At 54.2% G+C, this 15,261-nt stretch overlaps 1 protein-coding gene across 1 annotated transcript in view; it reads left to right on the top strand.

Annotated features, from left to right (window-relative positions):
* The window catches only part of TCERG1L (transcription elongation regulator 1 like), a 53,665-nt gene that overhangs the window by 22,194 nt on the left and 16,210 nt on the right, over window positions 1–15,261 (top strand). Inside the window, exons 5-7 of the mRNA XM_066191573.1 lie at window positions 7,624–7,749; window positions 13,888–13,982; window positions 15,104–15,192. Coding sequence (XP_066047670.1) covers window positions 7,624–7,749; window positions 13,888–13,982; window positions 15,104–15,192 — 310 coding nt within the window. The remainder of the gene's footprint in view (window positions 1–7,623; window positions 7,750–13,887; window positions 13,983–15,103; window positions 15,193–15,261) is intronic.

Here is a 15,261-nt window from a genome sequence, read left to right on the forward strand (position 1 = left end):
CACAAAAATGGCTGAGTGGTCAAGAGATCTTACATTTTTATAAGTTTTGGTCCATTTGCACATTGGGGTTTAATTGTCCAGTTCCAGCTTCAGGCTGGGAGGTCCCATCCTTCTTGTCCCTCCCTCCAACCCACCCTTGTTTGTGCAGTTGGGCTGAGAGTTGTCCTTGGTGTGCAGCAGGAGAAGGATTTGTTTTGTGTCCCTGCTGTGTGCAGAGCTGAGTGACACTGACTGTGAGCTCAGAGCTGCACGCCTGGGCACCACAGAACCTCAAATACAGGGAAGATAAAACTTCAGGCATCAAGAACAGCGGGTTTGGTTTGTTGTCTCTGAATTCCCTCCGTGTTTGCTGTGCAGGGTCAGCTCTGCTGGGCTCTGGGAGGCTCCAGAGCTTTTGGGAAGAACGGAGCTCCCTGACCTTTGCCTTGGGGGCATGGTGAACCTTTCCTCTGCAGGGGAACTAATGAATTGCTTAATTAATTATTACCTGGCAATGATCTCACCCTGATTGTGGAGATAACTGAGGAGGGAGGCAGGGACCTTGCTTTGAGCCTGTGTGGTCCTGCAGATCCAGGAGATGTCCAGGAGATATCCAGGCTCTTCCACTCCTGCTGGCACCCCGGGGACACGATGGGCCCTGTCCTGCCCAGGAGCATTTCTCCCTGCTGGAGACTTTTCATCACTTCCCCTCTTCCTTTCTGCCTTCTCTCGTGCCTTTGCCCTCCAGCCTGGTTCAGTCAGGAAAGCTTTTGGTATTTTTTGTTTCAGGACTGTTGTAATGTGTAAAATGTCGTTGTCGCTGTCATTTGGCAATGGGATCTCTCAGGTGCAGAGATTTGTCTCAGTTCTGGGCACAGTTCTGCCAAGATATCTTTTTAATGAGTAAAGCCAGCTTGATACCTCATTGTCATGCAGAATTTCGAGCACCAGGGGAATGTTCAGTGGAGAGGTGTTGATGCAGGAGGAGCAGCAGATCCCAGGCAGGGCTGTGCTGGTGATAAATGCTGATAACTGGTTTGTGCTGGGAAGTGATGGATCCCACTGAAGGAGTGCCATTCCCACCCTGCCAGAACTACTTGTCACAATCCCAAACAACCCCAGAAGTGTCCCCAAAGGAACGGTTTGTGCTTCCCCGTGCAAATCCTGCTGCCTTTTGCTCTCCAGCCCCTCTTTGCACAAACCAAGCTCAAGGGGAAGCCGTCCCTGGGGCTCTCTGCTTTTCCCTGGGCAGGAAAGCTCTCACAGTTCAGCTTCACAACAGAATAAAAGCAGGGAGGGAAAGCATCCAGCAGGGGTTGTATCTCCAGCCTGTGGAGAGCTGTGGGATGTGAGCCCAGCAGAGTCTGGAGCAGGGCTCAGCAGTCACCCAGGGACACGAGCTGAGCCGGGATTTGCATCATTTGCTTTTCCAAGCAAGGCTTGAATGGGGTTTAATAATCCTGCTATTTCTGTTATTAAACGTGTCGGGTTCAATCCCGTCACGGCGAGTCCTGCCCTCACAGCTCTCGTGCTGAGAAATCTCATTAGAAGTTGGGAAATGCTTTCTGGTGCCTTCTGCTGCTCACAGAGATCTTCTTTCAGCTTGAACTTTTTTTTTTTCCTCCCCCATTGAAGATGTTGGGATTTGGCACAAAGGGGGGAATTCCTGCCTGGGATCACAAGGGCAGCACCAGAGCAACTCAGGGCTGGGCAAGGGGTTTGTTGGGGTGGGCAGGGGGCCTCGAACAATCATTCCCCCCGAAAGGGGAGAAATGGGGATGCTAAACCCTGTCTAAAATAATTCCTCTGAGGAATTTTTAAACTGGGACTTTGCAGGATTCCCAGATGTGGCAGCAGGGTTTTGAAGGGCAGTCAGAACTGTGGCTTCCCAGGATTATCCCTGTCGGGTGGCAGAGAGGAGCAGGACTCTTCACAGGCTTTTGGGGCACATTTCATTCCCCCGAGCCCAGCAGGTTTGGGTGTGGGGCTCTGCTGGTGCTGTCACTGTCATGGAATCACTGAGAAGTTTGTTTTTGAGGGGACCTCCAAAGGTCAGGGAGCATTTCCCCGGCTGCTTTTAACAGGGATATCTCCAACATCCATAGTGAAGGACAGAACTGTCAATCACAGCTGGATGGGCCTCTCCAGCTTTTAGTTTTGGGGGGTTTTTTTAGGGGGAGTTGGTTTGTTTTGATTTCCCTTTGCTTTTGAAGCCGCTGTGCCTTCCCTCGTTTCGCTGCTCATTTGGTGGGAACTGCAGAGAACCAGGTTGTTGAAAGCAGAGAAAGCAGGGAGGGAGATTTTCCCCCAGCACAGCTCATTGCAGAAGGTGCTCATTGCCACTTAGCCCTGACTCTGCAGATTTTCAGGAATTCTTGCTGACTTCCCATCTCCCGTCTTCCCTCCCCGCTCCAATGAGCAATTTACTCCGGCATTCACCAGCTCCCGACGTGGTTGTGGCAATGCATATTGAAATGAAAGCTCCAGATGATCCTGCAGGAGCAAAAGTGCAGCTCCTGCTCCTGCTGGGGGGGCCGGGAGCCAGCAGGGCTTGGGATCTGCTGGAGATCCAGAGTCATGGAATGGCTTGGGATGACCTCAGATCCCATCCAGTGCCATGGGCAGGGACACTGCCACTGTCCCGGGCTGCTCCAGGCCTGCCTGTGGACACTGCCAGGGTGGGAAGTGTCCTGTGGAACACCTATGGAAGTGTCCTGTGGTGATGTCTGTCCGTATTTCTGTTCTGCTGGAGGCCGATTTATCTGTGCATGAGTCTCTCTCCAGCTGTGGTTCTGTGCCTCGTGCTTTTCCTTTCCGTCTCACCAAAGACACAAGGCCCTTCACTGGTTTTCTGACCCTCCTCCCAGGGCCATTTATTCCTCTGATGGAATCCAGTGGGGCGACTTGGCTCCTACACCATCAATTTTAAGGAAAAAGAGAAAAAAAAAACCCTAAAAAACCAATATTTCCGTGCCAAAATCCAGAAGCAGCCCCTTCTCCTCCCAGTCCCTGTGATGACCTCGAGCCCCCTGGGGCTGACTTTGGGGTGGCAGTGAGGGCAGGGCAGCTGTGCCGAGCCCTGCAGCAGCTGTGCCAGCTGTGCCAGCTGTGCCGGCAGCCAAGGGCAGCCTCTGCTCAGGAAACACCACACGTCCCCAGCTCTGAGGCACGGGGAAAGGGCATAATCGGATTCAGAAAGTGCTGAATGTTTCTAATGAACGTGTCTGGGCCTTACAGAGGAGCAGAGGAAGGCAGGAAGATTCCTCCGAGGTGGCTCCTCGTGTTTACCCGGCAGGAATTGCCTTGAGGAGGAGCGGGGTGTGTCCTTGAGGGGAAGGGGGAGCAGAGATGAGGGGCGGTCTACTTGGTAAAAAAGTCGATCTTTTTTTTTAAATTGCTACTCAATTCTTCCCCTTTTTTTTTTTTTTTTTTTTTTTTTTTTTTTTCTTCCAAGTGAAGAGACTTCTCTCATCCTTTGCAGATAGGCAGGAGTGCCCCAGATTATCTCATCAGGACGGACTGTGCTTCTCAATGAAGCAAGTCCCTGGGCCCTGATCTCCAGAGCCTTGTGGGGTCAGGAGGTGACAGCAGCGATAATGAAATGACTGGGGGCGTTTCTGGGCCTGCCTGTTGGACACAGTGGCTGCAGTTACTGATTTCAGTGCCCTCCCCAGTTCGAGTGCCTGTTCGTGTCCCAGGCTGTCACAAACTCCTCCTCCCCGTGCCTGGGGACACTTTGGGTGCAGCAGGAGGAGCACTGGGAGCTCCTCTCAAGGGGCAGGACAGCACGGGAGGTTTAGCTGATTAGGGAAGCTTTGTTCACGTTTTGGAGCAGGGAGTGGCGGGACCACCGTCTCTGGAGGGATTTCAGAGTGCTGTGGATGTGGCACTTGGGGACACGGTTTGGTGCTGACCATGGTGCTGATCTCAGAGTGACTCTGCGATTTCCTGATCCCAGCTGCTGCTGGTGTCACCCACCCTGGGGCTGGGAGTGGGCAAATTCCTCCAGGGTGATGTTCCCACAGTGCCAGAGCTGGATGAGATGTGGGTTTGTTGCGGTCCCTTCTCCCCACACCACCCTGCATCCCGCTCTGCTGCGCCTGCCGCGCCCCTCTCCGGCCCCAGGCTGGGCTTCTCTGCCGGGCTGGGCTCACCTCGGGCAGCAGCTTCGAGCTGATGCTTCTGCCCGACCTGCCTCACCCTCATCGCACTGTGCTTAGGGTTATTATCTTCTCTGGCAACAGCTCTGAACTCCGGCCCCGGTTCTTTTCTCTAAGTTCAAGCCCAGATCCCGCGGGGGCCGTGGGGAGGCTGCAGGAATGAGTTGGGTGGGAAATGCTGGGTTTTAGCAGGAGCTGCGGTTTCCCTGCAGCGCCAGGCGGGGGTTTGCACTGGCTGCTGGAGCTCCCCGCACAGGGCTGGGGGTTCCAGGCATTCCCTGAATTCAGTGCCAGGCATGGCCAGGGAGGGGCTGGAAAACAGGGCAGACACTGGAGTGATGGGGTGTTGGGCACGGAGCGCCCTCCCTTCCTCCCTGCCTCCTCCTGTCCCTGTCACCTTCTCCTGTCCTGTCACCTCCTCCAGTCCCTGCTCACCCTTGTCCCTCTCACCTTTCCCTGTCACCTTCTCCTGTCCCTCTCACCTTTCCCTGTCCCTGCTCACCCCTGTCCCTGTCCCTGCTCACCCTTGTCCCTCTCACCTTTCCCTGTCACCTTCTCCTGCCTCTGCTCACTCTATCCCTGCTCACCTTTCCCTGTCTCTTTCACCTCTCCAGTCCCTGCTAACCCCTCTCACTTTTCCCAGTCCCTGTTACTGCTGTCCCTTTCCCTCTGGATCCCTGTCCCGGGGGCTGTCCCCGGGGCCGTCCCCAGGGCTGTCTCCGGGGCTGTCCCCAGGACTGTCCCCAGGGCCGTCCCCAGGGCAGGGCAGTCCTGCCCTGCGGGCTGAGGCAGTCTGTGCCCACTGCTGGGGCAGGGGTCAGTGCCTGCCTCCCCTCCTCCTGCAATCCTCTGCTCCTCCCAGCGCTGCCCAGGCCTTTGGGGCAGATTCCTCTGCAGGGAAATGCTTTTCTATACCCCAGTTGTGTAATTTTGTGTTCACATGGAGACACAGAATACCGGAATGGGTTGGGCTGGGTGAGACCTTAAAGCCTGTCCCTCCTTGAATCACACCGGGAAAAGCTGGGATTAAACTCTTGCTGAGCTGAGCTTTAGTATGAGGGTGGAAGTGCCTTGGTTTAACTGGGAAAGGCACAGACTGCAATTTCACTGCAGGAGCAGGAGCTCAGTGGCTGGAAGCAGCTGTGCTGCACTCCAGGCCCAACATCCACTCTCTCCTCCTCCCTCCCCCTCCTCAGGATTGTTTTAGAGTAAAATTGGCCTAAATTCAATCACGAAGCCCTGGTAGTGTGGGTTCACATTCAGGTGTAATTCCAGCCCAGGTTATGCTCAGTTCAGAGCAGAGGCTGATATTGCATCGTGACATTCAACTCCATCCGGGCTTTATTTGTATTCCAAAGCCATCCATTGCAAAGACTGCTCTTCATAAGCACAAAGAGCTCCAAAGCATAAATATTTATTCCTTAAAGGTTAAGATTGCCTTAAATCATTCCAGCTTATTTGGTGAGCAGCAGTTATAATTAAAATAAGCAGTTGAACCCCATCTGCATGTATGAAATGCATATAGATGTGTATATAAATATATATTTATATCTACTTGACTCCGGTGCGGATGGAAGCCGTGGGATAATTGCTTCCATCACATCAAAAGATGCACTGATATTGTTCCTGGATTGGATAATAAATCAACATAAAGAAGCAGCTGAAATTATATAATGGCAAGTCACGTTTGAGCAGGCGGCAGCAGCCGAGGTGGGGAATGAGCAGAGCTCGTCTCCAGCGCTGGCTGAAATTGCAGGGGATAATTATGCAAGTTATGGAAATCATTCCAGTTTTGGCTGTAGAGGATTCACAGAATCCGAGGACAGGGCTTGGAGCAGCCTGGGACAGTGGGAGGTGTCCCTGCCATGGCAGGGGTGGCACTGGGTGGGATTTGAGGTCCCTTCCAGCCCAGGCCAGGCTGGGAGTCCATGTTCTGTGGTGGAATTGTAGGGACACAGATCCATGAGAGTTTTCGGAGTGTGTGAGTCCAAGAGGATTGCAGAGCCTGCAGTTATGGTGAGCAGACACCACAAAATACCCATCTTTTGGGAGACTCAAAAACGTCCATGGATCAGCAGACATCTTCTCAGGCGCAACTTTTGCCTCCTTGCATACAGGGCAAACAGCAGAACACGCATAGCAGCATTTTCTGCAAGCATTTGCTTCACTAGGTGTGCCTCTTATCACAGCCGGAAGGTTTCCGAAATGATCCCTGTTCCTCCAGAATGTGAGAAGTTGGGATGGGAACTGTTGGACAGCCCAGGAGTGGCTGGTGAAAGGAAAGGGCAGGAAATCCTGCAGCTCGGACTGTGCTGGGAATTGTGTTTTTCCCAGTGTGCCTTAAAGCCGGGATGTGTCTGTACAGGTTGGCAGTGGTGGCCTGCAAATGGGACATGGGGACAGCTGCTGGGACACCTGGATTGACCCTGGCAGGACGTGGGGTTGGGCGGCTCTCGTGTGGCTTCCGAAAAACTTGTGCCCGGTTAATTGGAAATGAATGCTCCAGGTTCAGCCTCAGGGATTCTGCAGGACTGGGGAGCCTGGGCTGGTTCTGGCAGCAGCCCTGGGCTACTGATTGCTCGTGAATAATGTGGTTTGGGCCCTGTCCCAGCAGACTGTGGATCCCTGGATAAAGCTGCACTTTTAAAGCATCGGCAAAATAATTTCCCATGGATAGAGTGAGGCACAGACAAGTTGTGATGAGCAACATTGGAGACCAGAGGAGTGCTATTTAAAATGAGAACACTGATCTTGCTGTGACCTGCCGGGAGGGCACTGATCTAATCCTGGCAAACCCTTACTTTGAGGGCCACGTTTTCACTAATTTGAAATTTCTGGCGCCGTTTGTTGGCTGAGGATCCGTGGGCATCGTGGGCCAGGAACTGAGCTGAGCACAAACCTTGTTTTGACCCTGCAGTGGGGGCAGGGGATGTGCTCAGCAGCTGAATTCACTGAATCACTGAGGCTGGAAGAGCTCCCTGACATCCCCAAGTGCAGCTGGCAGTGCGGCGCTGTGCCGAGTGCTGAGCACGCCCTCGAGTGCCACGAGTTGGGGAAAAAAAGCTGAGGGGTTTTAGGGGAAATTGGATTTCCCACGGAAAACATGCTTATTATAGTCGGGATGGCTGGGATAACGATACAAGACTCCAGAATCTTCATGGCAAAATGTAAATGTTTTATTAACATCACACGCTTTTATAGACAGTCCCAAATTACGATTGGTCCTCTCACCAACACCTTTCCTTCTAGGCTACTCAGGAGCAACGCCCTTCGTAAACACCTTGCAAGCAAACAGCTGGTTCAAAACACCAGCTGCAAAGATTGTTTCAATTCCTTCTCACAATTTTAATTCCTTCTCACAACCACGGGCCAGTGGGGGAAAGTTACGTGACTGACTTTCCCACTTGAAAAATCTCTTCCTCTGGCCTGTCTGTCAGCTCATCCAGAGGAAACGTTCCACTCTTCCCTTGTGGTTTGCCCTCAGGTTCTGCCTCCAGGCTGGACCCTGCCGTGGGCCCCTTGGTGCCAGCACAGGTGACCCGTGTCACCGCCGTGGCCGCGCCCGCCGTCACCCTCATGGCCACCAACCTGATGGATCAGGCTCGAGCAGGTGGGTGCTGTGTGGGTGCTGATTCTGGGCTGGGCTCTGTCTGTCCCTCCAGCCAGGCTGTGCTCCCTGTCCTGCGACCCTGAGGGATCCCAGATTTGCTGGGTTTGCTGTGCTGGGGCTTCCTTACCTGACCTGGGGCCACTCTCAACACCCTTGGGGCGCCCCAGGGCACCTTCCCACACTGCTGTGGGGAAAAGAGGTTCATCAGGAATTGCTGGGGAGCAGGAATAACCTGCCTGATCCTCCACCCCAGGGATTGCTCTTTGTTACCCAGAGGAGCTGTGGCTGCCCCAGCCCTGGCAGTGCCCAAGGCGAGGTTGGACACTGGGACTTGGAGCAGCCTGGGACAGTGGGAGGGTGGGGCTTTGCTGGACAAACCTTCTTTCTGACCCGCAGACGGGGCTCCTGAGAGGTGTTTTAAAGACTTTTATTCCATTTTCAATCTCGTGAGAAGGGTGAGACAGTGCAGGTGCGGTCAGAGCAGCAAACAAAGCAGGTAAAGGGGAAAGCAGTGAGGGAAGGCAGGAGCTGGAGTGGGAGCTGTGTCCCTGGAGCAGTGCTGAGGGGGAAGGTGGGATCCCAGGGCCTGGAGTGGGGACCAGAACTGATCCCAGGGCCTGGAGTGGGGAGCAGAACTGATCCCAGGGCCTGGAGCAGGGCAGGAATCTGGCTGATGGGACCAGAACTGGAGCAGGGATGTGGCTGATGGGACCAGAACTGAGATCCCACACTTGGACTAAGAACCAGCAGAGGAGGAGCTGAGGATCAGTCAGGGAAGGGTTTAGGCTGACCTCAAACACCAGAGCTAATCTCAAACAGACAGAACTGACCTGTGGAGATTCTGGGGGAGGACAAACTCCTCCATGTGGGATGTGTGTATTTAATAAATCCAGTTCATGGAGCATTTAAGAGTCAAACTGTTAAACTTCTTTGAGGTGAATGGAGGTTTGGCCTCTGCACATTTTTACAAAACAAACTTTTATTATGCCTTGCCCACAGCTCCTATGGCATGGATCCACCTTCCCTCTTCCCCTCCCTCTCTAATTCAGCTTTTAACGAGCAGTTTGTGATCACACCCAACATCCCCTGTGCTATACCCAAGGCAGCTTTGCTGCCTCACCTTTCCTTGCCATGCTGTGAATTATTCATGTCCCTGTACCTGCCGTGGAGCCCGGGAGAAACCTCTTTAATCAGCAGCATTTATCTCCATCTCCTGCTCACGCTCCAGCAGCCCGGCAGGAACTCACCAGTGCTGGTCGTGCTGCTGAGTTTGGGGCTGAAAAAGGAGTTGGCAAAGTGTCGTGGTGGCTTCACTGTGAGGCTGCAGCTCAGTTTGTGCCCTTCGGGTGGGGAAAGGTTCATTAGTGAGCCAAGAGTAACTCTGAGTGAAGGTGAACACCGGGGATGGTCCCTCCCAGCGTGGGCACAGGAGGGGAGGTCTGCATGATCCCTTGGGAAGGCTGGGCTGGAACAGAGACTGGGCAGAGCTGGAGAATAAAGTAGAGATTTATTGAAAGGCCTTTAGGGTACACCTTGGACAGGACAAGAGCCTGGCCAGGGCTACACCCAGGGTGGACCCAAAATGGTCACAAAAATGGCTGAGTGGTCAAGAGATCTTACATTTTTATAAGTTTTGGTCCATTTGCACATTGGGGTTTAATTGTCCAATTCCAGCTCCAGGCTGGGAGGTCCCATCCTTCTTGTCCCTCCCTCCAGCCCACCCTTGTTTGTGCTGTTGGGGCTGAGAGTTGTCCTTGGTGTGCAGCAGGAGAAGGATTTGTTTTGTGTCCCTGCAGAGCTGAGTGACACTGACTGTGAGCTCAGAGCTGCACCCCTGGGCACCGCAGAACCTGAAATACAGGAAAGATAAAACTGAAGGCATCATCCAGGGATGGCAGAGGAGCTGCCAGGGGTCCCTTGGGAAGCACAGGGGTTCCTGGGGCTCCTTGGCCAGCCCCACTCCAGGGTGCCCAGGCTGCTCCTGCCCGACCTCACTGGGGATTCCTGAGCCTGGGAGGGAGAAACAACCTCGGGTTATTTTCCTCTTCACATTGCACTTAGGGCAGACACTCAGTGCTCAACTGCAGGTGTAAAACTGAATGGCTCCTGTGGTGCTCAGGGGCTTTCAGGGCTTCCCTTTGTTGTTTTATTTTATTGTTTGGGTTTGGTTTTTTTTTTTTTAAATTCCCATTCCTTTTCCACATGCTGACTGCCCAGGATGCTGCGGCAGCGTGTTCCACGTGAGAATGCCTGAGGAGCTGCCTGCTGCAGGAGCTCACCCATGGGTGCAGCACCCAAGGGTCTCCTTGGAGCCTTGGCTGTGCTGGGAGAGGGAGATTTCCCAGGGGGGGAAAGGAGAGGGAGATTTCCCAGGAGGGAGAAGGAGAGGGAGATTTCCCAGGAGGGAGAAGGAGAGGGAGATTTCACAGGAGGGAGAAGGAGAGGGAGATTTCACAGAAGGGAAAAGGAGAGGGAGCTTTCCCAGGAGGGAGAAGGAGAAGGAGATTTCCCAGGCAGGAAAAGGAGAGGGAGATTTCACAGAAGGGAAAAGGAGAGGGAGATTTCACAGAAGGGAAAAGGAGAGGGAGATTTCACAGAAGGGAAAAGGAGAGGGAGCTTTCCCAGGAGGGAAACAGAGCCTGCCTGCCCAGAGTGTTTCCCTCAGGAGCTGGGGGAGGCTCAGGAGCAGTGGCTCTGTGCCCACACCAGCCTCTCCCTGCTCTGAGCCTCATCCTCATCAATTAATGACCAAGGCAATTACTCTGGGTTGGACTTTCCTTTGCACAAACCAGAGCTCCCAGAGTGTGGTTTGGGGTCTCCTGTTTCAGTTTCCAGCTGACATCTGTGTATTCCTGGCTGGGAGGGTGGGCAGGCCCTGGCACAGGGTGCCCAGAGCAGCTGTGAATCCCTGGCAGTGCCCAAGGCCAGGTTGGACATTGGGGCTGGAGCAGCCTGGGACAGTGGGAGGTGTCCCTGCCAGGGCAGGGGTGGGATGGGATGAGCTTTAGTGTCCCTTCCAACCCAGCCCAATCCAGGATTTGTGTTAAAGCTTCCAAAGCCAGGGAATGTTTTCCTGTCTCTCAGCCCCATGTGCCTGTGCCCGTACATGGATAAATACATCCCAAATCAGCAGCCAGTGGTGACTATAGAAGCACCAACATCACCTCTGGCCATTGCCTGTGGCCTCTCAGGGTCTCCCTGGGGCACTGCTGGTGCCCTGTGCCGCCCCTCTGTGCCGGGCTTGCCCTTCCCTTCCCTTCGGCCAGGCAGGAGGAGGCCGAGGTGGGCACTTCCCACTGTCACCTCCCTGTGTCCAGAGGACCAAAGTGCCTGGGAGAGCTTTGATTCCCAAATTACCAGATATCCAGGGAGGGAAGATGAATTTCGAACCCCTTTTGATGTGTATCAGCAGCTCCCTGCTCCTGGCTCCTTTAATGTGGAAATTAATGGCTCTGGTTTGTAAATCTTCTTTTTTTTTTTTTTTTTTTTTTTTTTTTTTTTTTTTTTTTCTCCCCATAAAGCCATCTTCTGAGCAAAATGCCATGGATTTAATGTTTTATCATTCTGAGATATCCCGAGGGAAGCATAGGCAAATGGGGGCCTGCTCTGTACCCAGAGTAAATTTTAAATAATTGGAGTAGAACTTAGAGGGGAACCTGCCACACAGAACCACGGAATCCAGAGGGGTTTGGGCTGGAAGTTCATCCCATTCCCCCCTGCCGTGGGCAGGGACAACTTCCACTGTCCCAGGCTGCTCCAAGCCCTGTCCTGGGGCACTGCCAGGGGTCCAGGGGCAGCCAGGGACACGTGGCAGGGACTGGGGATTGTACAGAGGAGTCACTCACACCTTGTCCTCCCTGCTCACCCAGTCTCCGACCCCAAATATGTGTTTGAAGAGGACAAGCAGACAAAAAAAAACCCCAAAAACAAAAAAGAAAAAAAAAAAAAAACAAAACACCAAAAAAAAACCCCCAAAAAACCCAAATTAAGACATTTTCATATTTCTAAATATCTTCCTGTGCACACTCCTTTGTTGGGGTGCTTGGGTCTCTGCCTCACTCCTGTTCCTTTTTGCCTTTCCCTGCTGTCCCTTGAGGCCTCTCTGCCATCCACACAGGCTTTTTGTAGGCAGCCGGCATTTCAGGGTTTAGGATTTCGGGATGGAGACAGCTGTCTGTGAAGGGGAGGGAAATGTTATTTCCCTGCTTCCAGTGGAAATCAATGCAGCATTCCCTGGGGGTTCCCACAGAGGTTACCCAGGCACTGCAGGATTGCAGGCTGGGAACAACGTCGTGGCTGGGAGTGCCCAGGGGGAATCAGAGAATCTGGGAATGCTTTGGGTTGGGAAAACCCTCTGAGATCCTGGAGACCAGCCATGGACCCAGCCCTGCCCTGCCACCCCTGCCCGTGTCCCTAGGGATGTGTCCTTAGGGATGTTCCATAGGGGCTCAGGGAAGGCAGGACACCACACTGGCTAGGAGGAGGGAATACAGGTGACCTCACCCTGCTCAGTGACAGCTCTGTGAATTACCCAATACAGCCTGGCCCCTGATGGGTAACAGTTATGTACAGTAAGGATGAGTCAGATAAATGGGGGGTGAGCTGGTGAGAGGAATCATGAAGAAGAAGGGTCCTGGGGAGAGAGAATCCCTGCTGTGAGCTCAGTCTGGGGCTGCAGTTGGAGCTGTTGTTGGGACCTGCAGACACAGTCTGGCTGGGTAAAAGCCTGCAGTCACAGTCTGAACCAATCCCTGCAGTCACAGTTTAGCTGGGTAAAGGCCTTCAGTCAGAGTGCACACCAATCCCTGCAGTCACAGTCTCTGCACACCAATCCCTGCAGTCACAATCACACCAATCCCTGCAGACACTCTCACACCAATCCCTGCAGTCACAGTCACACCAATCCCTGCAGTCACAGTCACACACCAATCCCTGCAGACACTCTCACACCAATCCCTGCAGTCACAGTCACACCAATCCTGCAGTCACAGTCACACCAATCCCTGCAGTCACAGTCACACACCAATCCCTGCAGTCACAATCACACCAATCCCTGCAGTCACAGTCACACCAATCCCTGCAGTCACAGTCACACCAATCCCTGCAGTCACAGTGTCACACCAATCCCTGCAGTCACAGTCACACACCAATCCCTGCAGTCACAGTGTGTGCACACCCATCCCTGCAGTCACAGTGTGTGCACACCAATCCCTGCAGTCACAGTCTCACCAATCCCTGCAGTCACAGTCACACCAATCCCTGCAGTCACAGTCACACCAATCCCTGCAGTCACAGTCACACCAATCCCTGCAGTCACAGTCACACCAATCCCTGCAGTCACAGTCTCACACCAATCCCTGCAGTCACAGTCACACCAATCCCTGCAGTCACAGTCACACCAATCCCTGCAGTCGCAGTCACAGTCACACCAATCCCTGCAGTCACAGTCACACCAATCCCTGCAGTCACTCTCACACCAATCCCTGCAGTCACAGTCTCACACCAATCCCTGCAGTCACAGTCTCACACCAATCCCTGCAGTCACAGTCACACCAATCCCTGCAGTCACAGTCACACCAATCCCTGCAGTCACAGTGTGTGCACACCAATCCCTGCAGTCACAGTCACACCAATCCCTGCAGTCACAGTCACACCAATCCCTGCAGTCACAGTCACACCAATCCCTGCAGTCACAGTCACACACCAATCCCTGCAGTCACAGTCTCACACCAATCCCTGCAGTCAGAGGCTGTAAGGGAAATCTCCAGCAGGAGCTGCTGCAGCCAGAGCCAGTGAACAGCTGGAGTTAAGATGACCAAGCCATGAAGAGGAATAAACCAGGACCCCTTTTTCATGCTGTGTTTAACCAGGAGTCTGTGTCTCAGCTCATTTCTACCCTCTAATACAAGGGCTGCTGCACCACACTCAGTGAAATGAAGAGCTCTGGGAATGTTTTCCACTCAAATGTGGTGTTTGCATCCTGGAGATGCATCCTGGGCACAAGGCGAATGAGTGAATAAAGGAGGAGGAGGTAGCAGGAGGAGGCTCAGAGCCACAGGCAGCTGTTTGGCGTTTCTTCAGCAGTTTTGGCTTGTTGTGAGTTTGTTCCACGTTAAAAGAGCTTCTTTCCCCTCACAGATCGTGGCAAGGAGTCGAGCAGAGCCTCCTGCCCCCCGACGCTGATTCTGCACACGGAGAGGAAGAGTGTCCCCACAGGCAGTGACAGTGACAAGGTCTGTCCTGGAGCCTCTTCCAGAGCCTCTTGGAACCTCTGGGCTGCACAAATCCGGGGCAGGGTCAGGACTGGCCGGAGCTGTGCCGGACACTCAGGATTCTTCCCTGCTGTGGATTTTAAAGAGCCATGGATTTAATTTATCTTGGAGTTGTGCAGGAGCTGTGGCACTGTCAGAGGATCGCGGGGGACACTCAGGGCTGGTTTGTCCCCCATGGAATCCCAGAGCACTTTGGGTTGGAAGGGAGCTCAACGCCCCCCCAGTGCCACCCCTGCCCTGGCAGGGACACCTCCCACTGCCCCAGGCTGCTCCAGCCCCAATGTCCAACCTGGCCTTGGGCACTGCCAGGGATCCAGGGGCAGCCACAGCAAATCTGGGAATTCCATCCCCACCCTCCCGGGGAACAATTCCTGCCCAAGATCCCATCCAGCCCTGCCCTGTGGCAGTGGGAAGCCATTCCCTGTGTCCTGTCCCTCCATCCCTTGTCCCCAGTCCCTCTCCAGCTCTCCTGGAGCCCCTTCAGGCCCTGCCAGGGGCTCGGAGCTCTCCCTGGAGCTTCTCCTCTCCAGGTGAGCACCCCCAGGTGTCCCAGCCTGGCTCCAGAGGGGCTCCAGCCCTGGGATCATTTGGTGCCTCCCCCGGACTCTCTCCAGCAGCTCCAAACATTTTTTTGCTGTCTGTGTGCTGGGGACAGAGGAGCAGCTGGGGACAATCAGTCGGTGTTGCAGTGGGGATGTCCCTGAGCAGTCCCAGAGGAGCTGCTGAAGGAGCAGGGCTGGCACAGGCCTCCCTGGGCTCGGGGAGCACCCTCTGCTCCCAGGCTCATCCCTCCCCTGGCTGGGGCCACTCGTGGATTTATCCCTCATGCCACTGTCCCATCGTAGCCCTTGGCGTGGACAGAAGGTGCTGGCTGCTTTTCCCTTTATGCTGCTCTGCCTGGGGAGGCATTTCTATAATTCCCATTTCTGGGGGCTGTTCCAGAGGCAGCCAGCTGTCCATGAAGCCTCTCCTGGAATTCTGGCCATGGGGTGACCCCCTCCAGGCTGAGGGTGGATCTGTGCACCACGAACAGCTCTGTGCACCTGCTTTATCTGCTAACTCGTCCCTCTGTGTGTCTCCAGGGTCACTCCTTCAAGCTCGTGAGTGAGGCTGACAGCGCTTCCAGCGGGAACAAGCCTGTGGCATCCACCCCAGTGCCGGGATCCCCATGGTGAGGAGCTGAGGAGCCCTTCCCTCCCAGAGTGCCTTCCTGGGCTGGGGCGTGGGGAAAGCACTGCCA

This window comes from Chamaea fasciata, unplaced genomic scaffold (assembly GCF_029207755.1).
Source record: "Chamaea fasciata isolate MVZ Bird 193981 ecotype frontalis unplaced genomic scaffold, bChaFas1.0.hap1 SCAF_9, whole genome shotgun sequence".
Taxonomy (NCBI): domain Eukaryota; kingdom Metazoa; phylum Chordata; class Aves; order Passeriformes; family Sylviidae; genus Chamaea; species Chamaea fasciata.